Here is a 26,378-nt window from a genome sequence, read left to right as displayed (position 1 = left end):
CTTGCTCAACTGTGCTTTTATTCAACCCAATATATACAAAACGTTATCGCTTCAACATGCAGTTGAGAGAAAAAAATTTTCCTGAGATATTTTATATCCTTTTTCTGTCCTAAGTTTTGGAAATCTGGTGTGTGTGTTTGCACTGACATGACATCTCATTTCTGACCAGCCCCATTCCAAGTGCCGGAGAGCTTCATGTGGCCAGTGTTGGACAGTACAGTCCAGACCCTCACTGGGCTGGAGCTGCGTGTCTCCGCACCGGCATTTTTTTTTGCCCGGAAAGAATCACACAGCGCCCTCTGCTGGTTTTACGGGACTGTGTGTGGCCTTTGTGTCACTCTTGCAGTCTGTTTTGTTTTGTTTCGTTTCGTCACCACTGGATATTTTTGCCTCACCCCAGGACTGCGGTCTGGAGCTCAATGATGAAGATGGTCACCGCTGCTACCCCCTGGAGGACCACCTGTTCTGTCACTCCTGCCACATCAAGAGGCTGGAGAAGGGTCACTCATCCACAGCCCTTCACCAGCACCACTTCTAGCCAGAGCCTCCTGCAGATCTCATGGTGGGGAGGAGCCAGGGTTGCACCATGAGGAGTCCGCGGGTTAATTCCTGTCACCCCTGGGGACGGATTGGGATTGGGGGAGTGGAGGGGAGGCAGGTGCCTTTCCTTTAAACAAGGAGGGGATCCCTGCTGGTCTGGGATTATGTATTTTTTTCACTGCTGCCACACCCTCATCAGATTACTCAGGAAGAAACCCCAGCAAGCGCGTGGCATGTGACAGGAGATCTCATTAGTGTGACTGAATGAACCTTCCTGTCCCCTCTGGGAAGAGTTCACACTTCAGTGGGAAAGGTTTGCACTGAAGAGAGATTTCAGCTGCCGATATGTTCAATCCTTTCCCTCCCCTTTGGAAAATACCTGCACCCAAACACCCCCTCCCAACCCCTCCCCCGCCCCACACACACCATAATTTAAGATTTCCTTCCACTCCAGAGCTTCAGTTCTTCTGTAGAATGGCTGCAAATTTTAATTGCGTCATCGCAAGAGGGATGCTCTGACGTGTGCTTTGTATCTTAGGAAGAATTCACTTGGTAAAGCAGAGCCAAGGTTTGAAATAAGTGAGATGGGGTTTTCTCCTTGTAGCCTAATATCATTCTGTGTGCCCCTGGAAATCTTCACTCCTTTAAAGGCAGCTGGCGGCCTGATGGAGGATTGATCCTGTTCTAGGAAAGTGTTCTTTGGGATGAGAACTTGGTGCAGGCGCCAGGCCTCTTTTGCCCGCCTGTTGTGCTTTTTTTCCTCTGGAGCTCTCAAGAATCTGGGACTTCAGAGTTCCCCCTGCAAAGGCTGGTCTCGGGATCTTTCGTGGGGATCCTCTTATGCCTATTTTCGCTTCTTTAACAATGGACTTTGGGGAAGTGTGCCCACATACTGAGACCTGACCCCTTATTAATGAGGAGAGTTTTTGTGTGTAAGATCTCAAAGCCAGCCTGGGAGAGAGTGCCTGAGCATAAGTTATGATATTCATTTCACAGGTCCCTCTCTTGCCAATTCAGGTATTATGCTTGAAGAAACCAGTATAAGGTACACTGCTTTTGTCTGTTTTTTTTTTTTTTCTTTCTGTAAAAATTGTTTCCCTCTACTTTCAGTCTCCCACACACAAAAAATACCTCACAGATAAGAGCTTCAGATTAAGGAGGAATTTGGCCATCACACTGGACTCAGCCAGTGTGTGTTAGGAACCTCTGGCTTCACCCAGGTCAGACCAGTGGGTCAGGGCACTGTAATCTTAACTAAAGTTCAGCTGGGAATAGATCTGATTGATACTGGGTGCTCCTGCCTTATGCATTTCATCATGCTGGCTCCCCGGGATGGCAAGGGCTAAGGGGGGGCCACCTACTGGCAGGATTTCAAGGCCACCTCTGCACTGAAGAGGCAAAATGTGCCCTGTGTGTCACACTCCTGAGGCCAGAGGTCAGTACCCCTGGGTATTTCAATGAGAAGAAAGTGTGAGAAAAAGGTTGGCTGGCATTTGGCTTCTCAGCCCACGGGGAGGGACCCTGGGCCTTTTCGCAGGAGGGCAGGGGCCATCTCACCACTGCCAGCCAGGCTGGGAGCATCTGCTCTCTGCCGCCTCACCTCACATCCAGAGGGAGGGGATTGGGTGGCTGGGGCCTCGGAGGGCGTCAGTGGAACCCAAAGGCACAGGGACTCACAGACTATTCACTGGGCCCAGTTCTAAGCCTCTAAACCATGCTTTGACTCCTTTGGTAGCAGTTGCCTGTAAGAAGCACAGAAATGGCACCATGGATTGTCTTTTCCGTTTTTGTTAAATTCATTCTGCTGGAATCCTTTGGCCAGATGTCACTTCAGCCCAAGCTGTGTGATTCTACTGGTTCCTTTTCACAGGCTGAGCCTCCTAAAAACCCATGAGTGTTTATATGAGGGCTAAAAATCCAGGGGGTGGGGAGGTGAACCCTGGGGTCCCCCCTCCCTTCCCAGCATACCATCCAGCTCAGCCTTGGCAAGGCTGGTGGGCAGATGGAGCCAGCCAGTATGTCTCAACCTGTCTCTGCCAACCTAGGATTATTTCTGGCCTTGATGACACACCTTTGCTCCACTATCAAGTCAAGCAGAGGAAAGAAAATTGCCTTGGAGCCACATCAGAAGTAGCAGGGATTTGTTTGCAACTTGGTAACAGTTGACCCTTGAACAGCATGGGTTTGAACTGCATGGGTCCATTTATATGTGGATAATTTTCAGTAGTAAATACTGCAGTCAGTACTACACGAGATCTGTGGTTGGTTGAATCCACGCTGCAGAGGGACCACGGTTACGGACGGCCGACTGTAAGTTATATGAGGATTAACCCTTAAGTTGTTCAAGGCATAACTGTAGTTTAAAAATCTGATTCACTTTTTAAATGAAATGTTTTTTTTTTTTTTTTTGCGGTACGCGGGCCTCTCACCGCTGTGGCCTCTCCCGTTGCGGAGCACAGGCTCCGGACGCGCAGGCCCAGCCGCCATGGCTCACGGGCCCAGCTGCTCCGCGGCACGCGGGATCCTCCCGGACCGGGGCACGAACCCACGTCCCCTGCATCGGCAGGCGGACTCCCAACCACTGCGCCACCAGGGAAGCCCCTAAATGAAATTTTTAAAGTGTCCTTGATTGAGGCAATTTTGATATCTCAGCAAATATTTTATACTGCTGAAGAAGAACAATAAGAGAATTTCTAGACACCCTAGAAATCTGAGAGGCAACTTCTCTTACTGTCAGTGTCCCTGGAGAGGGTAATGGGTAGGAATCTCCTACCAGTTTTGTCTCCTCCTCAGGCCCTTGCAAAAAAGCCATGAATAGATGCCCACTTACCTGGTATTTTAAACTTTCTATAAATTATTAGCCAAATAGAGCTATAATGGGGTTGTATTTATAAGCATGTAGAAAGAACACACAAGCACTTCGTAGACCAGGATGAATAAGTTTGTTTTAAAATGTAGAGCAGATAGCCTTGAGTTCCCTAGATGACTCGTGGACTTTAGATAAACAAGAATTATGGCCTGATTCCAGATGCCAAAGCCAGCCTCCAGCCTTCTCCCTTGCCTCACTTTGCCCTCTAGTTTTTTCTTGTCATTTTTCCCCCCCAGCTAGGGTCATTCAAAAACGGCCTGAGTGATCTGAGAAAAGCCAGGAATGCAGTTTGGCCTGTCATAGCAGGATCCTCTCTCTCTGACATTATCCTCCCCTCTGTGGTTGAGTAGAGAGTGATTCGTTCATTTTTCACACAGAAGGGCATTGAGTCCTGTTGGGTCATTGCCTGCACGTGGCGGCAGGACTTTCCATTTCTCCGTGGTTAGTGCTTGAGCGAAAGCCTCTTTCAGCTGAGTCCACTGAGGTTGTGCCACTGGCCGGTGGGATTACCAAGGAGTTCTGATTGCTTTCAAGTGCTGCCATCACCTTGTTTCCGTGGACTTGAGTTACCCAAGATGAAAAACAGAAATGTTAGAATTTGAGAGAATGATCTGGAATTCATACTCCTTTGCAGGCTGTTTTTGTGTGCCGTTTCCCACGTGTGTGAAAGTATGAGAGCTATGATGGCTGCTAGTGCCCTTGCAAAGAATGTGTGCAAGACTTGACCCCAAACCATTGTTGCTTGATGCACTTGTTAAAACTGTCGAGCAGGAAACCAAGTGCTTTGTATTCTCCTTTGTGCCAGGAATGAGTCCTAATTTCCCAGTTACTATTGGAGGTAACTTTTAAAAGCAGTAGGAAAAAGATGAGGAAGATGTGTTAGCTATCAATTGTTCTGAGCCAGAACTGGACAGATATGGGAAACTTCTATATAGTGTATGAAAATTTCACTCTGCAGGGAAATTATTTTCCCCTGTGTCTCTTCTTTTACTTTAATTGATTCAAAATATTGTTCCTGTAAAATTATTCAAAATTTTACTGTTACTATAAAATTATTCAGAATATTGTTACCATAAAATTATTCAAAATATTGTTAACTATAAAATTATTCAAAAATTTACTGTTACTATAAAATTATTCCAAATATCATGACAATAAAACTGCCTTAATTTGTAGACTATTAAAGTGATCTCCAACATAATCATGTTTACTGGGTCTGCTTTTGTGTGTATGGAGTAAGCAGATGGGGCTTTTTGCTAACGGGATTTGGTCTTTTAGAGCTCTCGATTCTTTTTTTTTCTTTCTTTCTTTTCCATTATGGTTGATCACAGGACATTGAATATAGTTCCCTGTGCTATACAGTAGGACCTTGTTGTTTATCCATTCTGTATGTAATAGTTTGCATCTGCTAATCCCAAACTCCCAGCACAACTCTCCCCCGCCCCTTTGCCCCTTGGCAACCACAAGTCTGTTCACTATGTCTGTGAGTCTGCTTCTGTTTCGTAGATAAGTTCATTTGTGTCATATTTTAGATTCCACTTAAAAGTGATATCATATGATATTTGTCATTTCTGCCTTACTTCACTTAGTATGATAATCTCTAGGTCCATCCATGTAGCTGCAAATGGCGTTATTTCATTCTTTTTTATGTCTGAGAGCTCTGGATTCTTAAAGAAATATTCGGGCGTTGAAACTGTGTAGGGTCTCAGATTTTATCCTACTGGCAAGCTAATAAGCTAGCATGCCATGGTTTTGTGGATCCTGGCAGAAGTTATAAGACTCCTGGGTCAGAGACAAAGGACACTTTATTACTCACAGTAGCAGCAGTAGCGTTTCACACTGTAAGCCTTTGCACTAGTTGCCTGAGCTCCAGTTCCTACAGGGCCCCGTGAAGAGGGCCAGGTGATACCTGCATATGCGGTGGGCTGTGTTACAAGAGGAAACCCAAGCTTAGAGAACCACAATCTTTTATAAATGGGCAGTAAACCTGCCTGACTTCTGCTCCAGAGAGAGACGCTATCTCTTCCATCCAAGTCTGTTTATTACTCAAACATCCTTAAAAAGGTAGTCTGGAAGTAAGGCAGTGCCTCCCTCACAAGGTGTGTAGGAATGTGAGAGACGCTTAGAGAATCGTCTTTCAGTCTTTCAAGCATCCAGTTTCTTCACCTGGGACCTTATTATTGAGACTTTTCAGGTCATGCTCAAAACGGTGGTCATTTTGTCTCCTTCCCTTTTGTGTATGTTACTGTTTTTTCTAATGAGGTTATGACCAAAGAATTCCAGAGGTGAGTGACCCTCTAGATTTAAGGCAACCACATACAGGAAGGCAGGACTTGCAGACGGAAGGGGCAAGCAATGAGAGAGTGGCTATTCCGATCTTACAAATGCAGGCTGCTGCTTTTCTATGACCCTGATGCTACAAGGGATGAAGATGTAGTCAGGGGAAATGTTGTCTGGGCCAGGGTGTGCCCAGGACTAGAGACGAGGTCTCCCGATTGCTAACTAGCATGGGAGAAGGGGTGAGGAGCCAAGGTATGTGATTGCCATCTATACCCAGACAGGGAATAGCCCTGAGTCGACTCATGTGGTCAACCCTCTGGTGCACAATAAGCCCTCGGGCGGGGTGGCTTTGGGGTCAAAAGCCTGGATTCAAGTTGTAACTCAGGCTCCACCACCAAACTGCTCAATGAACGTAAGCAAATTTAGTTCCCTCATCTGTAAAAATGGGGATAACAACTGAACTTACCTTACAGGACTATTGTGGAATTGACTGAATTAGTCCAAGTAACGAGCTTAGAGCTCTTAATTTTTCAATAATAGTCACAGGTTTTAAGACTTACTTGATCTTTCCATTGGGACAACTAACAAAATAAATTACAAATGGGTTAAAGTACATGGACAAAACGATACAAACACAATTTGAAAAGAGCAACAGAAGAAACCATAGGGTAAATATTGGTAAACTGGAATATATAAAAGTGAAAATTACTTGAGGTTCAAAAATATTATAAGGAAAAGGAAAATATAAAAGATAAGCTAAAAATTGCAATGCGTTCAATAGCTGAAGAATTAATATCCTTAATATACTTAAAAGTTTAACAAATCTATAAGAAGAAAATGAGTACATATATCAAGAGAAAATATATACATCAAGTAATATAAGTAAAAGGAAGTTCCGTTTTTCAGTTAAGAAAAGTGCAAAAAAATCATAATGAAATTTATAATACTCAGTGTTAGCATGCAAGGAAACTGATGCTATTGATGGAAATGTGTATTTGTTTAAATTTTTTGGCAGGCAACTTGAAAATATATACCAAAGTCTTAAAAAGTCCATGAAATGGACCTTAAAAATGTCTCTCTGATCATTCAACATCTAAAAATTTATAAGATATCAGAAATAATTCAACATAGCATTATTTTTAAAAAAGTGTTAAACTGACAACAACCCAGATTCCCAACAAAGAGGGTAATGTTTAAAATATCTAGTTTTTTTATGGGTTATCTTCAAAGAATGTTTAATGACCATAAATCTCAGACCCAAAGCTAAGGGGACAAAATGAGAACACAAAGACATTTGTGACAAAACCCCAAATTTGGAAAAAATACGTGTGTAGGTTTATATTAAAAAGTGTGGAAGAAAAGTAAAGTCCATAAGGAAAAAAAATTATGACGTTAATAGTAATGACGGCGGGGGCGGGGATTATGACGTTAATAATAATTATCTCGGGATGGGAATTTGCGTTTTTTTGATTCCCAGTACTTTTCTGTATTTTACAAGTTTCCTGTAATTTGTTCAGGAGGAAAAAACGTTATATTGGAGAGATTAATTGATCGATTGAATGATTAGTTATGGGCAGTGTCGGATGTTTCCGCCACTCTTCAGGTTTGACTCTCCTTTCCGCCACAGACCTTTCGGTCCTTCTCAGGTCTTCCACCCAGGCGCCAATAGAATGAGGGGTAATATATAATACTAGATTACCTGGGGTCTTCGTACTGCAAAAACACCCATGTGCTAAGGTTTCCCGATTCACTGGGGACCAGGAGCTCTCAAGGGACAGGGCTGCAGACTCCGATCACTTTGCGGACCCCCTCTAACGCGCGCAGCCGCACTGCAGCGTTCGCGTCTCCGGGACAGGTTACAGCCAGAGCTCACCAGATCCTGGTAAACTGGGACTGTGCCGCTTTTTACGTCACCGTAGGGGTTCTGCTCCACGGGAAAAAGGGCCAGAACTGCTGCCTTAAATGCGCTTTTGTGTCATCCGCTAGCTAACCTCGGGCCACAGCACGCCCCCCTACTGCAAACTACCACCATTCTAGGTGTGTTTTCCCACATGTAACCCATTTACAGAGTCTCCTCGTGTGCATCATTAACTAGGACGCTTTGCAGTTTACAAACCACCTCACACAACTCCGGCTTCCAAACACAGCTTAAAAGATGACATTTCGGGCACAGTAGCGTTAAAATTCAAGATATTTAACCTTCACACCAGAGTCCTAAGGACGTCCTGTAACATCTAACCCAGTTGTGGCTAAAAAGCACGCCTCGAGCCAGCCAGGAGTCGAACCTAGAATCTTCTGATCCGTAGTCAGACGCGTTATCCATTGCGCCACTGGCCCCGCACTAAGAAAAACACCACTGTAGCATAGATCACGCCTTACGCATCTACGACAGGCTCCCCGACACTAGCGCTGCGCTTCGCCCCTGCGCCGGGCGTCACGGCGCTAGTCCACAGCTCCCAAGGCTCCGCCTTTCCCCCACCATGCGCTCCGCCAATCCGCAGCGGTGACGTCACGGCGCTCTTCGGCGCACTCCCATTCACCGCATCGGACTGCGCCTTTAGCGTTCTATAGCGCGCGCGCTAAGTTTGTCCACGGCCGCCTCCCGTTCGGGAGCAGCCCGGCCGGGCAGGGAGAGGAGGTGGGACGAGGCGGGGCGTTGCGGCCGCTGTGCCAGGGTGACCGGTTTCGCTGTATTCGAGGTGGCGGGGCGGGCGGAAAGAGCAGGGAGGAGGCCGTGGTGCAGGATGGCGGCAACAACCTACGAGCGGCTGAAGCTGTGAGTTCCGCGGGCCGGAAGCCGTTGCCCGAAAGGGTCTGCGGGGCGGCGGGTGGGGAGGCAGGTGTGGGCCGCCGGCAGCGGGGAGGCTTCCTGAGTTCCGGGGCGGCGGGCCGGGTGTGGGAACCCCGCGCGCTCCCCGCCTTACTCGCCGGGCGCGGCCGCTCGCGGCGCCGCGCCCGAGTCGCCACAGGCCCGGGAGCGGCTGTCCCGCCAGCTTTTCTCCACTCAACTCGGCCTCAGAGGCCACGGCGGGGGACCGAAGCTGCGCACCGTCTTCCGGCGAGCCCGGCTCGCCGTTTGGATGCAGCCCTTCGGGGCACGCTCCTCCCCACTTTATTTTATTTTTTATTGTTTGGAGAGGTGGCGGCTAAATTTATCCTTATCGCTTAGGAGAGAAAACGAGAAGTTTTTTTCTTATTTCATGGACCCATAGCAGCACGGATAGCAGCATGTTAGAGGCCACACACAAATGGATAAACCTTTATCTGGGCATTGAAGCCTTCGTGACCGGTCTTGAGGATGCATGAAAAATTTAAAGTACAGTCAATACTCTTAAGGTCCCAAAAGGTTTACTTGGCTTTAAATATTATACCGCCCAAGCATAAAGCAGATTGTTAGGTCCACGTGGACAGCCAGGGGCTACTGTAGAGAATTTTGGCCCTGTAAATTGACTTTTCGGTAAAGCCAAGCTCTTGAGGCTCTGAGAAATAGGCTCTGGTTGTTAGAGTTGTAAATTAGGTATTTGTAGGGTTTGGGGTTCGTCCTGGTTTTAAAACAAAAGCAAAAACATGATTTCCCTTAGCATTACTATCAGCCCCTATGCTTTTCTTGTCTGTGAATAACTTTGTTCTACTCACTTTGTGTTTAATGCTTTACCTCTAGACTGAAAATCCAGTGACCACATCTCAGAAAGTCTTTGGCAACAGAAGCAGATGTGATTATTGAGAAGCTTATCTATCCCTAAATAAGTTAAAACATCTTGGGACTTAGGCACAGGTATCGCATTTCCTATACAAGGATATGAGGACATCAAGATGTGGTTTGGGCACTTCCTATGCTCCCCAGAACCTCAAGCTCACTTAACTTTCTGGAAGGTTCAGTTAAAAGTTAGGGCTGCAGAATTGGAAGTGAGGCCATCTCGACATCAGATGTTTTGCATAAAAGAAGATTACTTTTTCCTCAGTCCACCCCCCCCTTACCACTTATCTTCACTGTAATTCCCTTGAAAACCCCCAGCTGCACACTTCCCTCCACATTTTCCTTGTTAGGTTTCCTTATTCTCTCCCGGTTCCCCATCACAAGGTGATCACCTTGTTGGTGAATGAGTCTAGGAAAGTGTCTTTGACTGAGGTACTGGCGGGGCCAGTGTCACGTGTGCTGTGTTGGCTAATTAGGTTATTGTTGTCTACCTGATAGTCACTAAAGGGTTTTAATGTGATCCTACACCAGGTCTCAGTTGTGTTTAAGAAATATGGAGCCTTGGCTTGATTGCCGCTCAGCGTTAGGTTACGAAATGCAATCGAATTTTCCTGTGGCAAAGATTGAATGGGATGGAGAACTTGAGAGTTATGATGATAACTGCCAAGGAGGCAATAAATGCACCAGTCCAGACCTTAAAAAAAAAAAAAGCTCTGTATCCATAAAAGAGAAAGGAAATTTGGCACTGAAGTGGTGACGCTGATGCTTTTGTATTGATTTTTGTGAGAAGTGGAAACTATAAATTTGTTTGGGGGAAAAAGTAAATCTGGGGTTATATGAAAGTCATTCTCTAATTTTTCAGTGCTTAACTTTTTTCCCTGAAAAAAAATAGTTCTAAATGCTTCTGTAAATGAAGATACAACTTTTTTACAACTTTGTTTTTCTTTGCCAAGGAGTTTGTGAGTTGGAGTCTCTGCTCATTTCTTTTGTTTGGCCCTTGCTGCTCTGAGGCGTGGTTTTAAAATGTGGCCTCCGACCTAAGGTGTATTCTTTTTTAGATGCATTGGAGGTGGAAGTGGTTTCTGATCCATATAAGAATTATAGGACATAATGGCCATTTTTAAAAGTGCCTAGAGATATGTTTTAAGGAAGATCCGTGCAAGAGATAGTTTGATTATTGTATTATGAAAGTATTGTTATTGGGTTCATTTAAATATCGAAGTGCTTGGGATTTTAAAAATTTGTTCTGTGTTATGCCATACATTTTTTCCAGTCCATCTCTGTCCTGTGGTGTTCACCTTCCTAATGCCCTAAGTTTCATCCTCTACTCTCCCGCTTACAATCTCCAGTTCCATTTTATTGACTTACAGGAATAAGCCCACATTTCTTAGCCACCTGTATTCTAGCCTCTTCACAGTCTATCCCCTAACCTTATTTCCCATAACTGCCCAGTGCTTTTTTTCCTTCCTTTTTTTCCCTTTCACCAGACTTGGGCACCCTCTTTTTGCTTCAAGCTTGGGCTTATTTTGATCTTTCTATCCAGAATGTTTTCTTCCTCTCTTCCCCTCTTTACATGCTGATCACATCTATGGTAGAGCCGAGACAACTCTGGTTTTTTAAGTCAGAACAGACTTAGATTTATTTAGACTTAGATTCACCTGCTATTTGCTTTGTGTCCTGACCATGTTACTTAATCTCTCTGAATGGGGTTTTTATCTGTAAAATGGGAACGTTTCTACTTCACAGTATTATAAGGACTGAAAGAGCGTAGATGAAACCAGCATACTTAACAGATACTCCTCGTCTCTGCGAAGCCTTTTTTCCAATGTCTTTTCCTTCACTGAGCTCCCATAACAGTCTACTGTCACAGGAACTAGACACCAAACGTCTATATGAGTTTTCACATTGTCTCTTACGATTCATTAGCAGTGTACTTACTGTCTGATGGACACGAGGACTGAAAGAATGATCGAGCCATAGCACTGTTTGAACCACTCACTTTGCTGCCTAGAAATGATGAAGTCATTAATAAATACTTTGTTTCTCCAACTAGGTTACAAGTATGTAGAACATATTAGAAACACCTTAACATTGATTTCTTCTCTAGTCCTCAGTTCCTAACGTAAAGCCTGGTGCATTACAGGTCCTCAGTGGATCACCTAAGTAAATGAAAAGAACTTTCCTCGGACATGGTATAGAAATGAGTTACTTAACAACTGAAAATAATTGACATGTTCATTATGGATTTTTGATGTAGAAAACAATATTGATTTGTTCAGAATTTAAAATTTATACTATTTAAACATCCAGGCAGTTCTTAATATTCCTATTTTGCAACTCCTTTTTTCATTTAAAATCATTTGTGTAAGCCTTTGTAATGTCAAACAGTGATAAGTTTGAAATTGCAAGACAATTAACAGAAATCCATGATTGGAAACCTTTAAAGCATTTTTTTTCCTTTTAAAGGTCAGGTGAAAAAAGTGTAAGGCAGAAAGTGAATCAGGTTGCAGCTTCTATCTGAAGAAACATTGTTTCCTCAGTTAAGAAGTGGACTTTCTTTTTAAAACATTGTCATAGCTGTGAGGTCAGCCAAGGGAGAGGTGATAGAATCCTGAGGACAGATGTAAACTAAGCAATTCTGTGATGAAGATATATGTAGTTTATACAGTCCAGTGAACATTCAGATTACTCACACATCTCTCTTCTTGACTGCCTTCATCCAATTCCACCTCTCCCGTCCACCCCCCCTCCCGCCCATCTCTGATAACCACAAATCTTATCTCTTTTCTTTGAGTTTGTTTTTGAAGTGTAATTGACCTACAATGCTATGTTAATTCTTGGTACACAAGATAGTGATTTGGTATTTTTGTACATTTAAAAATGGTCACCATGATAAGTCTTGTTATGATATGTCATCATACGAAGATATTACATAGTTATTGACTGTATCTCCACAGTGTACATTTCATACCCTTGACTCATTTACTATGTTTTATAACTGGAAGTTTGTACCTTTTAATCTCCCTCACCTATTCCTTTCTTTTCCCTACCTACCTCCACTCCGGCGACCCTCTGTTCTCTGTAACTCTAACTCTGCTTCTATTTTATTTGTTCGCTTGTTTTTTAGATTCCATGTATAGGTAAAATCATACAGTGTTTGTCTTTCTCTTTCTGACTTATTTTACTTAGCATAATACCCTGTCGGTCCATTGGTTGTTGCAAATGGCAAGATTTCATTGTTTTGTTATGGCTGAGTAATATTCTGGTGTGTGTGTGTGTGTGTGTATATATATATATATATATATATTTCATACATGTTTTTTATCCATTCATCTATTGATGGGCACTTGGGTTGCTTCCATATCTTGGCTTTTGTAAACAGTGTTGCATTGAACATAAGGGTACGTATATCTTTTCTAATTAGTGTTTTGTTTTCTATAGATAATTACTCAGGAATGGAATTGCTGGATCATATGGTAGTTCCATTTTTAATTTTTTGAGGAAGTGCCATACTCTTTTCCATAGTGGCTGCCCTAATTTACCAACAGTGCAGTGTTCCCTTTTCTTGACATTGTCGCCAACACTTATTGTATTTGTTGTCTTTTTGATAATAGCCATTCTGACAGGTGAGAGGTGGTTTTGATTTGCATTTCCTTCATGATTAGTGGTGTTGAGCATCTTTTCCTGTGCCTATTGGCCATCTGAATATCTTCTTTGGAAAAATGTCTGTTCAGATCCTCTGCCCATGTTTTACTCAGGTTGTTCATTTTTTTTTAAACTTTATTTATTTATTTTTTAATTTATTTTTGGCTGCTTTGGGTCTTCACTGCTGCGCACGGGCTTTCTCTAGTTGCTGCACGTGTACTTCTCATTGCAGTGGCTTCTTTTTGTTGCGGAGCACAGGCTCTAGGCACGCGGGCTTCAGTGGTTGTGGCACGAGAGCTCAGTAGTTGTGGCTCGCAGGCTCTAGAGCTCAGGCTCAATAGTTGTGGTGCACGGGCTTAGTTGCTCTGCAGCATGTGGGACCAGGGCTCGAACCCATGTCCCCTGAATTGGCAGGCGGATTCTTAACCACTGCACCACCAGGGAAGTCCCTGTTCATTTTTTTTTGGATCTTGAGTTGTTTGAGTTCTTTCAGTATTTTGGATATTAACCCCTTATCCGATGTATCATTTGAAAATATCTTCTCCCAGTCAGTAGGCTGCCTTTTTGTTTTATTGATAGTTTCCTTCACTGTGCAAAAGCTTTTTAGTTTGATGTAGTTACTTTTGTTTATTTTTGCTTTTGTTTCCCTTGCCTGAGGAGACATATCCAAAAAAAATATTACTAAGACTGATGTCAGAAAGCATCCTGCCTCTGTTTTCTTCTAGAGATTTTATGGTTTCAGGTCTTATGTTTAAGTCTTTAATCCATTTTGAATTTACTTTTGTGCATAGTGTGAGAGAGTAGTCCATTTTGATTATTTTGCGTGTAGCAATCTCGTTTTCCAAGCACGCTGTCCTGGAGAATGTTCCATGTGCACTTGAAAGAAGTTCTTTCTTTTTGTTTATGTGTATATCTGTTATAGATTTTTGGTTTGTGGTTACAGTGAGGTTTATATATAGCAGTCTGTCTGTCTGTGATTATTTTAAGCTGCTGATCTCTTACGTCAGACACATTTTAACAACCCTGCATTTTTGCTCCTCTCCTCCTCCTTGCCCCGCATGTTTACTCTTTTGATATCATCTTTTATATCTTTTTGTTTCGTGTATCCCTTAACTACTTATTGTGGATGTAGATGATTTTACTGGCTATATCCACTGGCTGCAGAGCTCATGGTGTCCCAGAGCTCGTGTTGGCCTGCTGGTGGGCAGAGCCCGGGCCCAGGGGGCTGGGCTCGGTCCTGATATGGCAGGCTGTGGGGCTGCGGTGCTCCTGGGGCTGTTTGTCTGTCCACTGGTGTGTGGGGCGGGGACCTTGGGCATCCCAGGGGTGGTGCCTACACATTAGTGGGTGAGGCTGGTCCTAGGGCTAGTGCCAGACCACTGGTGGGCTGAGCTGGGTCCCAGGGTCTCTGGTGGCAGGGTCCTGGGGATCCTGGGGCTAGTACTGGGACCCTGGTGTCTAGGGGTGGTCCTGTGCCCTTTGGTGGACAGGGCTGGGTCTTGGGGCATAAGAGAGCATGTCTGCTGGTGGGTAGGTAGGGCTGTGTCTCTGCCTGGCTAGTTGATTGGCCTGAGGTGTCCCTGGTACTGATGCTGATGGAGCCAGTGTAGGCAGTGGGTGGGGCCAGGTCCTTGTGCTAGTAAGCTAGAAGGAGGACTCCAAAATGGCACGTGCCACCCCCAGTGTCCTTGTGGTAGAGTGAGCTTCTAAAGATGGCTGCCACCATCTTTGTCCCCAGGGGTGAGCCGGTTGCCTCCTGCCTCTCCAGGATCAGCAGGTGAATCTGACCCAGGCTCCTTTCATATTTTTGCTTCTGTCCTGGGTCCTGGAGCATGTGAGATTTTGTGTGTGTCCTTTAAGAGTGGAGTCTCTTATTTCCCACAGCCCTTTGGCTCTTCTGAAAGTAAGTTCCACTGGCCTTCAAAGCCAAACGTTCTAGGGGCTCATCTTTCTGATGTAGGAACCCCGAGCTGGAGAGCCCGATGTGAGGCTGGACCCCTCGCCCCTTGAGGAGAGCCTCTGCAGTTGTAATTATCCTCCCATTTGTGGGTCGCCCCCACTGTGGTATAGGTCTTGGTTACACTGGCTCTCCTCCCCTCCTACCCGTTTTGTTGTTCCTTTTTTATATCTTTAGTTGTAGAAGATCTCTTCTGCTAGTCTTCCAGTTTTTCTCATCAGTAGTTGCTCTGTAAAGAGCTGTAATTTGGTGTGCCTGTGGGAAGAGGTGAGGTCAAGGTCTTCCTGCTCTGCCATCTTGGCCACACATCTCCATGGGCCTTTATTTTCAAAGCTTAATAGGCTTTGAAGTCCATGGTCTCTGGGATCAAGAAGAGAGAGTGCAAGCTCATGCCTATTTTGATATATCTTCCAAAATATGTGTCATCTTAACAGAAACTAGGACTCTGGGTTGATATCAAATCCCCTGTCTTGAAAGAAACTAGGTAGTATTCCTGTTCTGTTAGTTAATAGTTGATACCTATTGGATTCTGATAACCTCACCAGTTTATTTTAGTATACAGTATTACTTTGAACTTTAGAGATTTGATATCAACAGCATAGTTAATGACCAGATAATCTTCTTGGAGGGAATTTCTTTAACTTCTAAGATCTATTTCATAAATAAGTAATGTGAGAGAGTTTTACTGAAATGAGAAACATCACACCAGTTGAGGGCCATTCTTTTTGCAACAGGGAGAAGATTTTGCCTAGATATTTGTTCATCACTGAGTCTTCTGTCTTGGTTTCCATGTACTTATTACATTGAGAACTTAGCAGAGCCTGTTGACTGGTTAATTTTGGAAAAACTCCAGGCAGAACTTGGTGTTAGTGATACTTTATAGACTTTCTATTTAGAGAACACCCTGCTTCCTCTTTCTCTTCTTATAAGTTACAGTATAACTTCAAATCCAGTTAAAATTTGACCTCTCATGATCTTTCCTTAGGTAAGAGAAAAGAAACAATTTTTAAAATTCCGTTTATTCTGTCACTGAGCCAAAGAAAACATTAGTTAAGGGCCATATAGAAATAACAACTTAATGTATGTGTTTTCTGACTAATTATGTTCTATTCTCTAAGAAAATTGAGCTTTTACTATCTTGTGTGAGAATACCAATGGGAATGGATAAGCTTAGAGTCCTTGTCTGCAGAGGCTTGGTAGCCTGTTTGGTGAAGATTTTTTTTTTAATAAATAAATAAATTTATTTATTTATGGCTGCATTGGGTCTTTGTTGTTGGGTCTTCATTGCTGTGTGCAGGCTTTCTCTAGTTAAGGCGAGTGGGGTCTACTCTTTGTTGTGGTGCCCGGGCTTCTCATTGTGGTGGCTTGTTGCAGAGCTCGGGCTGTAGGTGCACGGGCTTCAGTAGTTGTGGTGCATGGGCTTAGTTGCTCTGCGGCATGTGGGATCTTCCCAGACCAGGGTTCGAACCCATGTCCCCTGCATTGGCAGGCGGATTCTTAACCACTGCGCCACCAGGGAAGTCCCTGGTGAAGATTTAAAAACAAAAATAACAATAAAACCATAACCCCAGCAAAAATTATACCCTGAATGTTTACTCAAGTGTTTCTGACTGTAAGTGCTAGAGAGTTAAAGTTAATTTCATGAGCTTTTGAAATGAAACCTGGGAGCATAAAGCTTACAGAATAAAATTTATTACATAAAACACACTTCAGATCAGTATTAAGGCCAATTAAACAGTGGTGGGAAATGGAAGGAGGGAAAGGCGAAGAGGAAGGCAGCAAAGGCATATGTAGATAGCTGAGTTGGGATGACACTTGCTGTTATTAGTTGGATGAATTAGAGCGATTACTTGTAATTAGTCTTCTTAGAAATGTTGATTAGCTGGCAGTCACTGTTCATATCTCCAATTCTTGCTCCAATTCTTAAGCCATTTTCAATAACATTTATCAGAGCAGCCTGGTGGCAGCACCAGCAACTTAGATTCTAGCAACATCTCTCTGAGAGGTAAGATCCAGCAAAGGTCCCAGAGCCCTTAGGCTAGATAGAACTCTTTACCTTGATCCACAATTACTCTTATTTTTGTTCTTTTAACACCTTTTTAAGCTTAATTTTTATTATCTAATACGAGTATATGGTTTAAAGCTAAGTAACACAAAGCTTATATATTAAAAGAGCACTTTTCAGCACTCCCAACTCCCACTGTCCCAGAGGCATCTATCAATACTTTCATTTTTTTACAATGTTTATTTATTTAGGTTGTGCTGGGTCTTAGTTGCGGCATGCAAACTCGTAGTTGTGGCATGTGAACTCTTCGTTGCAGCATGCGGGATATAGTTCCCTGACAAGTGATTGAACCCGGGCCCCCTGCATTGGGAGCGTGGAGTCTTACCCACTGGATCATCAGGGAAGTCCCAGTATTTTCATGTTTTTAAGCAGTTTCTTCTGGTATTTTGCTTTACACTTCTAAACAACATGCTTATACTGCTATTTCCTGATTTGTTTTTCAGTTTCAGTCATATGATGACTTTTTACTTCAGAAGATGAGAATTTAGCTTTTATACCTCTCTTCCTTTCCTCTCCTCTCAGTGTGGTTATATTAAGATATTCAGTGTTCACATTATTATGGTTGTGTAGGTATGACTCAAAGGAAGTCAGTAATGTATTATAATTACATTTCCTTATAAAAATGCTTTGTTTTTCCTTGAATTAAAAAGTTTGCTTGACTTTTCTTTAATGTACCTGTTGCTAATTAATCTTCAGTCTCTGGGACAGCAGTAAAACTCCTCTGCTGATGGTAACTGTCAATTAATCTTCTTCTGTGAGGCTTACCTCCAGGAGCCCTATCCCCTCTGCTTTAATCTGGACTGGCTGTTCTTTAGGCCTGTTGCATTGTCCTGGAACTTCCCTTTACCATCATCATGAGAATTTCTTTTACCTCTCTCCTGTTTTGGATTCCAAGTCTAACTCTTGATTTACTCCATGTCGATGAAACAGCTTTTCCTTCTTTCCAAGAAAGAGTGAAAGAGAAGTATCTTTTGAGATATTGCACATCTGAAAATGCTTTCATTCTGTCCTCACGTTTATTTGTTAGTGTGACTAAGTAGAGAATTCTCAGAAATTATTATCCTTCAGAATTTTAAAGACCTTGCTGTTGAATAGTCCAATGTGTTGCTGTTGAATAATCCAATAGTGTGGCTGTTGAATATTTCAGCACTTCTTTCTCTTAGTTTTTTTTTTTTTTCTGGAAACTTTAGGATTGTATCTCTATGGTATTTTGAGTTTTACACTTAATGTGCCTCTGTGTGTGTGTGTGTGTGTGTGTGTGTGTGTGTGTTTCATATATTTGGTGGGCCTTTTACATCTGGAAACTTGTCCTTTGGCTTGAGGTTTCTTCTTTGTTTTTGCACTATTTGATAAATTGTTTTCTTGTGTACTCTCCTGGAATTCTTGCTAAGTGGATGTTGAACATCCTGGATTGTGCCCCTCTCTTTCTTCCTGTCTTCTCTCCCCCTCCTGTCTCTTTCCATCTCCCCCTTTCTTCCTTCCTATGCTTTTCTGTTTTACAGCTCTTATCTTTTTATTCTGTTCTCAAGGAGAGTTCTTCAGTTTTATTTTCCAGTCCTTCTACTGAATATTCAAATTATTATTTCTGCCGTCAGTCCAAAAACATTCTTGCTTGCTGAATCTCCTTCTCCCCCCCCCCTTCTTTTTGGTATTTTTGTTTCATGAATGCCATGTCTTCTCTCTCAGGCTACCAGTTATAAATGTGTTTTGAAGTTTTATTCTGTTCTCAGTATAGTTTGTTTACCCAAAGTTATTTTTCTCTTTGTTTTGTTCTGTGTCTTCTGTGATGGAAGCTTAGCTCAAATATCTGGTGATCCTTGGTTGTCATTTCATGTTTAAGAATGAGGCACTAAAAAATGGATTGGAAGGGTCTGTTTGTGTGTCAGGATTTGTCAATTGGTGGCCTTCACTAGAGTGATTGTGCAGGAACTCAACTGTTTCTTTGGGGGAGGTGCCCTAAATATCAGCATTTGCAGGTCTTTTCTTTTGGGCCAGTAAGTTTCTTCAGAGACAGTATTCATAGCTCTTTCGGGAGTTGGGGGAGTGGGATGCTTGGCTTTTAGCCTTCTGGGAACCTGCCAGAGGAAGAGGGTGGATGATTTTCCCAATCTGTAAGCAGACCTTCTCTGTGTCTCCAGACTTTACTTGACTCACTGTGGTCCTCAGCTGTGCCTGGTTTCTGGAGTTCAGGTCTTCTCTTGTTGAACTGCTCTAAGCATTAAATCATATGGTTAGGGAGGTACCTGGACTCTAGGTTTGGGTAGGGATCTGATTGTTCCTTACACAGACTTTGAACCACCTTACTCTTACCCCCAACCCTGCAGTTAATCTCACTGCCCCACCTCATCCCCTACCCAAGTTCTTAGTTCTTGAGGCTTTTCAGCACTCTACAGCTGGAGTCTGCTTACTTTGTTGGCTCTCACCCCATAGGCAGTTAGATTCTGTAGTAACTTAATTAGCCCATTTCCAAGCACTTTTCTTCTTCCAGACCTGCATTTGAATGACTAGTATCTGCCCTACAGCCTGCACCCACCTCTTGGTACTACCCAGATTCCATCTTCTGAAAGAGTATCAAGGCTTTTTCTCTGGAGGGTTTTCACTCTTGGAAATTCATTTCATTCTACTTCGATTGAGAGCTAATTTGTTGATCTTCTCATTTCACATGTACCTAGCCAGACTGGAAGTGTTATATATAGTATATTTCACCTTCATATAAAAGAAATTTTCATTTCTGACTTTGTAATTTTAAGGATTTTGAACACATAGTGAGGTTATTAACTTTGACTGCGATTATTAGGAATGTAACAATTAGTAAAGGCCTATTTCTGTGGCTGTATATTTTTTGTATATAATTTAAAGTCTTAATTCAAGATGTATATATATATTAAAAAAATAAGTTGATTTGCAGCTGCATTGGGTCTTCATTGCAGTGTGTGGGCTTTCTCTAGTTGTGGCGGGCAGGGGCCACTCTTCGTTGTGGTGCATTGGCTTCTCAATGCGGTGGCTTCTTGTCGTGGAGCACGAGCTCTAGGTGTGCGGGCTCAGTCATGGCTCATGGGCTTAGTTGCTCCGCGGCATGTGGGATCTTCCCAGACCAGGGCTCGAACCTGTGTCCCCTGCATTGGCAGGTGTATGCTTAACCACTGCGCAGCCAGGGAAGTCCCCAAGATGTATGTATTTTTTCAGTGTTGCACACCCTTCCAGATCAGTTTTAAGTTTAAATGTCAAGTTGGGAAAAATTTTTTAATTGCTTATATTAGGGATACTTTTTGTTCCATGTATATTTTGAAATATATTTATTTGTGTATTTATATATATATTTTACATAATTATACATATTAAAATTTTAATAGGAGATTTTTCTGCTCCTATAAATATTTGATTTTATAATAAATTTCACTGACTAAAAGGTATCTGTTAGGTAACACACCAAAACTTGTATATGGAAACAAGTATGATTTTTTTTTTTAATTCATTGACTTCATTCAAATAATTTATTTTTATGGTAGAAGTTTTGCAGGTGAGAAGCTTAAATACATTGGTTTTAGGGCCCTGTCAGTTACCAAAATTCAAGGATGCTCAAGTTCCGTATATAAGTGGCGTAGTGTTTACATATAACCTATGTACATCCTCCTGTATATTTGAAATCATCTCTATATTATAATACCTAATACAATGTAAATGTTATGCAAATAGTTGCAAATACAATGTAAATGTTATGCAAATAGTTGCTGGTGTTCAGCAAATTCTAGTTTTGCTTTTTTGGAACTTTCTGGAATTTTTTTTTCTTGAGTATTTTCAATCCACTGTTGGTTGAATCCACCCTTGTGGAACCCATGGATAAGGAGGGCTTATTGTATATAGATAAAAGAAGTCAAAGTAGAGGGTGGAGCTATTGAGGGAACACAGTATGCATTTCTCTACTGGCTGTTCATTTAGATGCAAGCTTTGTGTTTTTGTCCACTGTATTGAAAAAGTGGAAGAATTTGATTTCTGAGATTGTATGTTGATAATCATCTCTTATATTAAGAATAACGTTAGTTATTAAAGAAGTAACACCATTTGTGTGAAGTAAACTGTGGTAGCTTCCCCCCCGCCCCAAATACAGCTGTGAATTTAGAAGAGCTTAGGGCCCTGAGCAATAGGAAGAAGATGGATATAATAAAACCCAGGGACTTCACTCGTGGTCAGAACTGTGTAGCATTCATCAGCCTTTGTCTCAAATGTAAAACTAAAGCGGCTGAGTAGGAGCAGTGGTGATGGCTTTGTCAAGAGACTGAGACAGCAGAAGAGAAAACTAAAGCTCAGTGGTCTGAGGTCATTTAGTAAAAAAAAAAAAATGATGCCACCATTTCGTGGAGTCTCTTCTTAGTGCCAGGCGTGTCACACATATTCTCTCATTTACCCTCACCGATCACTTACCACTTTTTAATAGAGAGAAAGCTGAGCTGGGAAGTTCAGTGATTTGTTCAGGGACTCATGACAAGTAAGCATGGAGTTGGAATTCAAACCAGGTTTGTAAGAGCTTAAAACCTGTAACTTTTTCACCATACTGTGTTACTAGAATTTGAAGGCATCATCTTTTGGTAGGATGGCCCAGAAATTGATGTGTTCAAGATCCTAGTCAGTCAGGAAAACATTGACTTATACTTAGGTTAAGACATAAGGAAAAAACCTTGGTTTAATAAAATATAAATTAAAGACACTCCATTAAAAATGGTTTTTAAAATGTTTTATCACTTAGAAACTCACACACCAGGTATCAAACTCAATTGAAGGAAACATCTCTTTGTTTTGTTCCAGGAAGATAAAGTGTTTTTGTGTTTTGGCCAGGGGTTAATGTGGAGATTATTTCATTCCAGGAGGGATTTGATCACTGTAGTAGTTTTCTATTGCTGCTGTACCAAATTACCATAAGCTTAGAAACTTTAAACAATACAAATGTATTATCTCTTAGTTACTGTCGTTCAGAAGTCCAATATGAATCTCACTGGGCTAAAATCACGTTTCATAGTGGAGGCTCTGAGGAAGAATCCAGCTCATTCAGGGTGTTGACCAAATCCATTTTCTTGTGGTTGTTGGACTAAGGTCCCTGTTTTCTTGCTGGCTGTTAGCCTGAGGCCACTCTCCTGTCCCTGCACGTGACCTCAACATCTCAGGAACTACCAACAACTTGTCACATCCTTCTCATGATTGAAATCTTCATTGTAGGAAAGCATTTCCCATTGTAGGAAAGTATTTCACATGACTCTTTCAGATCCTGAGCCTTTTTAAGACCTGGAAATGCAGTGGGACATCTGATGCACAGGCATTTAAACAGCATTTAAAAGATTGGGGGTTGTTAGGGTGTGGAGGGATTCTAAAGAGTGAGGCTTATAAAATGCCCTCTGATTTAGAGACAGAATTTTTTCCAAAGGCTTTTATAAAGAAGTCTTGTTTTTCAGGTCTACTTTTTGTTTAAAATTTTTGTTTCTATTTGGTACTTGTTTTTTTATTTATCACCTACCTCCTTGTCCCTAGTACTTGTGTAATGCTTAGCACATGGTAGCTTTTCAATAAATTTATTGACTTACTCCTGGAGTGCAACTTACCCTTGCACAAAACATCTTCTGCAGGTATGGACTGATGTGTTGGATTTTTTTTTTTTTAATGATTCGAGACTGGAGGTAACTATCCTATGACTAGATTGTCTGGAAGTTTTTTTATACTTCCTTTAGTTTGTTTCAGGACCTCTCACTTTGCTTTCTTTTTATAGGTTTATTGAAGCATAGTTGACATATAATAAACTGCACATATTTAAAGCATGCACTTTGATACATTTTGATATATTTTACACCTGTGAAACCATCACCAGTATCAAATGAATACAGTCATTACCCTTAAAAGTTTCCTTGTCTGTAATCACTCCCGTTTTCCCTTCTTTGTGCAAGTTATACATACAACTACAATATGACCCAGGCATTCCACTTCTAAGTAGTCATCCAAGAGAAATGATGCATATGTCTGCCTTAAGACTTGTACTAGGATGTTCATAGAAGCTTTATTCATAATATCCTAAACTGGAAATGGCACAAATGTCCATCAGCAAGTGAATGAATAAACAAATTGTGATATATCCATACAGTGGACTACTATTCAGGAATAAAAAGGAACATATATTTAGTTTGAATTGAAGAGTGCCATATTTGAAGCAGATTTGTTTCCTTTGTTGCATTTCTTATTTTGTATTAAAATTGACTTTCATTTCCTTGGCATACCCCATTCCCACCCCATGGAGGAAATATTAAGAAGTTAGTTATAGATGAACCATAAAAGGATGTAAGTTATATTTGGATAATTAAGGGTTGATTATTCCTCAAAAACTTACAAGTCAAAAATGGTCAGTATAGTTTGTTCTGCTACAGGACTTGTTTCTGTAACACCAAATAGCTTATACATGGTCAGTAAGTAAGAAATGATGGGGCTTCCCTGGTGGCGCAGTGGTTGAGAGTCCGCCTGCCGATGCAGGGGATACGGGTTCGTGCCCTGGTCCGGGAAGATCCCACATGCCGCGGAGCGGCTGGGCCCGTGAGCCTTGGCCGCTGAGCCTGCGCATCCGGAGCATGTGCTCCGCAACGGGAGAGGCCACAACAGTGAGAGGCCCACATATCGGGGGAAAAAAAAAAAAAGAAGTGATGTCAGTGATGGTGTGTGGGTTTATTATGTAAGATTTTTCATTGGCAAGAAGAGTAGAATAGAGGGAGTAGAATTTAAAAGGAAAGGAAAAAGCCCTCAGATTGGCTGCTGCACAGACAGATGTTCTTTCAAGTGTGGTTTAAGAACAGCAGAGATTAGTCCCTGGAAAAACAAGCTAGTTCTCGCCCCAACTCTGGTCAGCTCCTGGAGGCCCTCCATACCTGCCGGTTCCGTGCCTGCAGGTTCCAACTTGGTTGAATCCACGGTTGCAGAGGGCTGACTGTACTGCACCATTTAATATGAGGGACTTGAGCATCCACAGATTTTGGTATCTGGAACCAATCCCCGGCAGATACCTGTACTTACTCCTGTGCCCACCTTAACAACAGCCTCAGTCTCCATTTTTTTAGTGCCTGCAAATCTTTATTTTAACTTTATTTAGTTTTTGTTGATTGTTATTTCCTGAGGCAGTCCCCAGCCATGCTGAATTGCTTGCCTGGAGTTATCCGTTGTACCTCCTGAGGAGCCAACTGTTAATTTTTGTTGGACTCAGGTTACAAAGTTGCATAAATTCTGAGTACTCTGCTAATTGTACCCCCTTTATTTTTTACTTTGCAGGATGAGGTTTTTTTTTTCAAGAACACATCAGTGGCATTCAAACAAAATACAAAAATGTTAAAGTAGTTTATTTTAAACAATTTCCTGGAAATGTGTTTCTTAGTGTTTTTAGCTAATACTTAAATCTTGGTTACTATGTGTCAAGTGTTCTAAGTGCTTATCAAAGAGTATCTCATTTTATCCTCACAACAATGCAATTTAATGAGTCTGGTATTATCCTTATTTTATGGATAAGGGAACTGAGGAACACAGGGGAGGAGTAACGTGCCCAAGTTCACACAGCACAGTCTGGTTACATAGAATGTGCTCCTGACTACTGAGCTACATTGCCTTCTGCACCATGTTGAGTATAAATTAGATTTTAGTATGATTTTCTTACGTAAGTCAGAGTGGTAGTTTTACAGCGAATTAAAACCTTATCAGCATTAAATTAGGTGAAAAGAGTTGCAGTGAACACATAAGGACAGCATAATAGCTTTATCTATTCACTGTTGTGACCTCTCCCGTTGCGGAGCACAGGCTCCGGACGCGCAGGCTCAGCGGCCATGGCTCACGGGCCCAGCCGCTCCGCGGCATGTAGGATTCTCCTGGACCGGGGCACGAATCCGTGTCCCCTGCATCGGCAGGCGGACTCTCAACCAGTGCGCCACCAGGGAAGCCCAATGATGTCAAATTTAAACACTGTTCAATTGTTATAACAGGTTTTTTTGGAAGTCTTCATTTCACTTCGTTATTTATGGTTTTAAATTTCTTCTTAGGCATATCACACCTGAAAAATTTTATGTGGAAGCTTGTGATGATGGAACAGATGATGTACTTATCATCGACCGTGTGTCCACAGAAGTTACACTCTCAGGTATTTCATGGCCAGATTTAGAAGTGTCTAGAAAGATTTTACACTTAAGTTGCAATAGTTAAATTAATGAGATCCATGAGTGTGTGGATATCTGAGTGTCTTCTTAGAAAATTTTAATTCTTGCTACCTCATTTGATTTTTATGCATTAATTTTATACTTTTTCCTTTTCATGAAAAGGAGAAATGATCTTGAAAATTTTAGGTAGCATTTTACTATTCATAAGGATTTAAAAACTTTCTTTATTTGTTCCCTTATCAGTACCGTAACAGGATTGGTTTTGTTGGTATGTTAGGTTCCTTTCTAGCTGTAAGATTTGAATTATTTGAGTGTGAGAAAGTTGTTTTAGCATTAAGTGTGTGGAATGTTAACAGCTGATTTGGTTTCGAAAATATTCATGACTATGAGGATAATTTAATAAATGAAAAATAATATATACATCACTGGGTAAAACTTGTGTTTTAGGCAGAATGATTTTCCTAAGCTTTATCTATCTATCTTATCTATCAATCCAGTTATAATTTAGCTTTGCTTCTCTGGGGTGTGAAAAGCAACTTGTTTTTCAGTTGTGTGGAACACTGATTTCTGACTAGATTAATGTGAAGTAATTTTGGTAACGAATTAATGTATCATGTGATACCACATTTAGAATTTCATGTTTAAAAATTTACCTCTAGATAGTGTTCTGTATTAATTTTTTTCTGAAGGGCAGTATTTGAGTAACCATAGAGTAGGCATTCGGTAAATGGTAAATATCCTTTGAACGGATTAAGTGAAACATGAAAATATTTTGCATAGGATACTAAAGTGTAAGAAAGGTAGGACTATAAATCTCCATTTCCTTGGTTGTCTGCTTTTTCTGGTAAGCTTTTCCTTTGACCAAATAAAGTAAGAGCTGTTTTAGCTTGATAATTTGGCATTTCCTGTGACTGTTGCTTGGTGACTGCGCTCTCAGAATAGCTGACTGATGTTAACCACCCTTAGTGTACTTCTGAAGTTTAGTCCCACTACTTCTTTATAACATATTGATTCAACCCAGTGTCTTTTTTATTTTTTTGGAGGGGAGGCGGGCTGGGGGTGGTGGGCCTTGCCACGAGGATCTTAGTTCCCCGACCAGGGATCCATCCCGTGCCTCCGGCAGTGGAAGCTCGGAGTCCTAACCACTGGACCACCAGAGA

At 42.0% G+C, this 26,378-nt stretch overlaps 2 protein-coding genes and 1 non-coding gene across 6 annotated transcripts in view; 2 read left to right on the top strand and 1 right to left on the bottom strand.

Moving 5' to 3' along the window:
• Positions 1 to 4,610, top strand: part of LIMD1 (LIM domain containing 1) — a 73,700-nt gene extending 69,090 nt beyond the window's left edge. For both annotated transcript variants that reach the window (XM_060162182.1, XM_060162180.1), the window contains one exon: positions 401 to 4,610. In XM_060162182.1, coding sequence (XP_060018165.1) covers positions 401 to 538 — 138 coding nt within the window. In that variant the 3' untranslated portion in view covers positions 539 to 4,610. The remainder of the gene's footprint in view (positions 1 to 400) is intronic.
• A 3,343-nt stretch (positions 4,611 to 7,953) lies between these two features.
• On the bottom strand, positions 7,954 to 8,026 carry TRNAR-ACG (transfer RNA arginine (anticodon ACG)). The gene has a single exon. It is a non-coding gene; the product is annotated as a tRNA-Arg (tRNA).
• Positions 8,027 to 8,366: 340 nt separating this feature from the next.
• SACM1L (SAC1 like phosphatidylinositide phosphatase) overlaps positions 8,367 to 26,378 on the top strand; it is a 57,721-nt gene continuing 39,709 nt past the window's right edge. Inside the window, exons 1-2 of one of the 3 annotated variants that reach the window (XM_060162175.1) lie at positions 8,367 to 8,465; positions 25,105 to 25,202. In XM_060162175.1, the coding sequence (XP_060018158.1) occupies positions 25,128 to 25,202 (75 nt within the window). In that variant the 5' untranslated portion in view covers positions 8,367 to 8,465; positions 25,105 to 25,127. Of the gene's footprint in view, positions 8,466 to 9,374; positions 9,465 to 25,104; positions 25,203 to 26,378 lie in introns of those variants that run through there. The other 2 variants (XM_060162174.1, XM_060162176.1) reach the window with 2 other exon arrangements.

This window comes from Lagenorhynchus albirostris, chromosome 10 (genome assembly GCF_949774975.1).
Source record: "Lagenorhynchus albirostris chromosome 10, mLagAlb1.1, whole genome shotgun sequence".
NCBI classification, from domain to species: domain Eukaryota; kingdom Metazoa; phylum Chordata; class Mammalia; order Artiodactyla; family Delphinidae; genus Lagenorhynchus; species Lagenorhynchus albirostris.
This window is presented reverse-complemented; position numbering and strand designations above follow the sequence as displayed.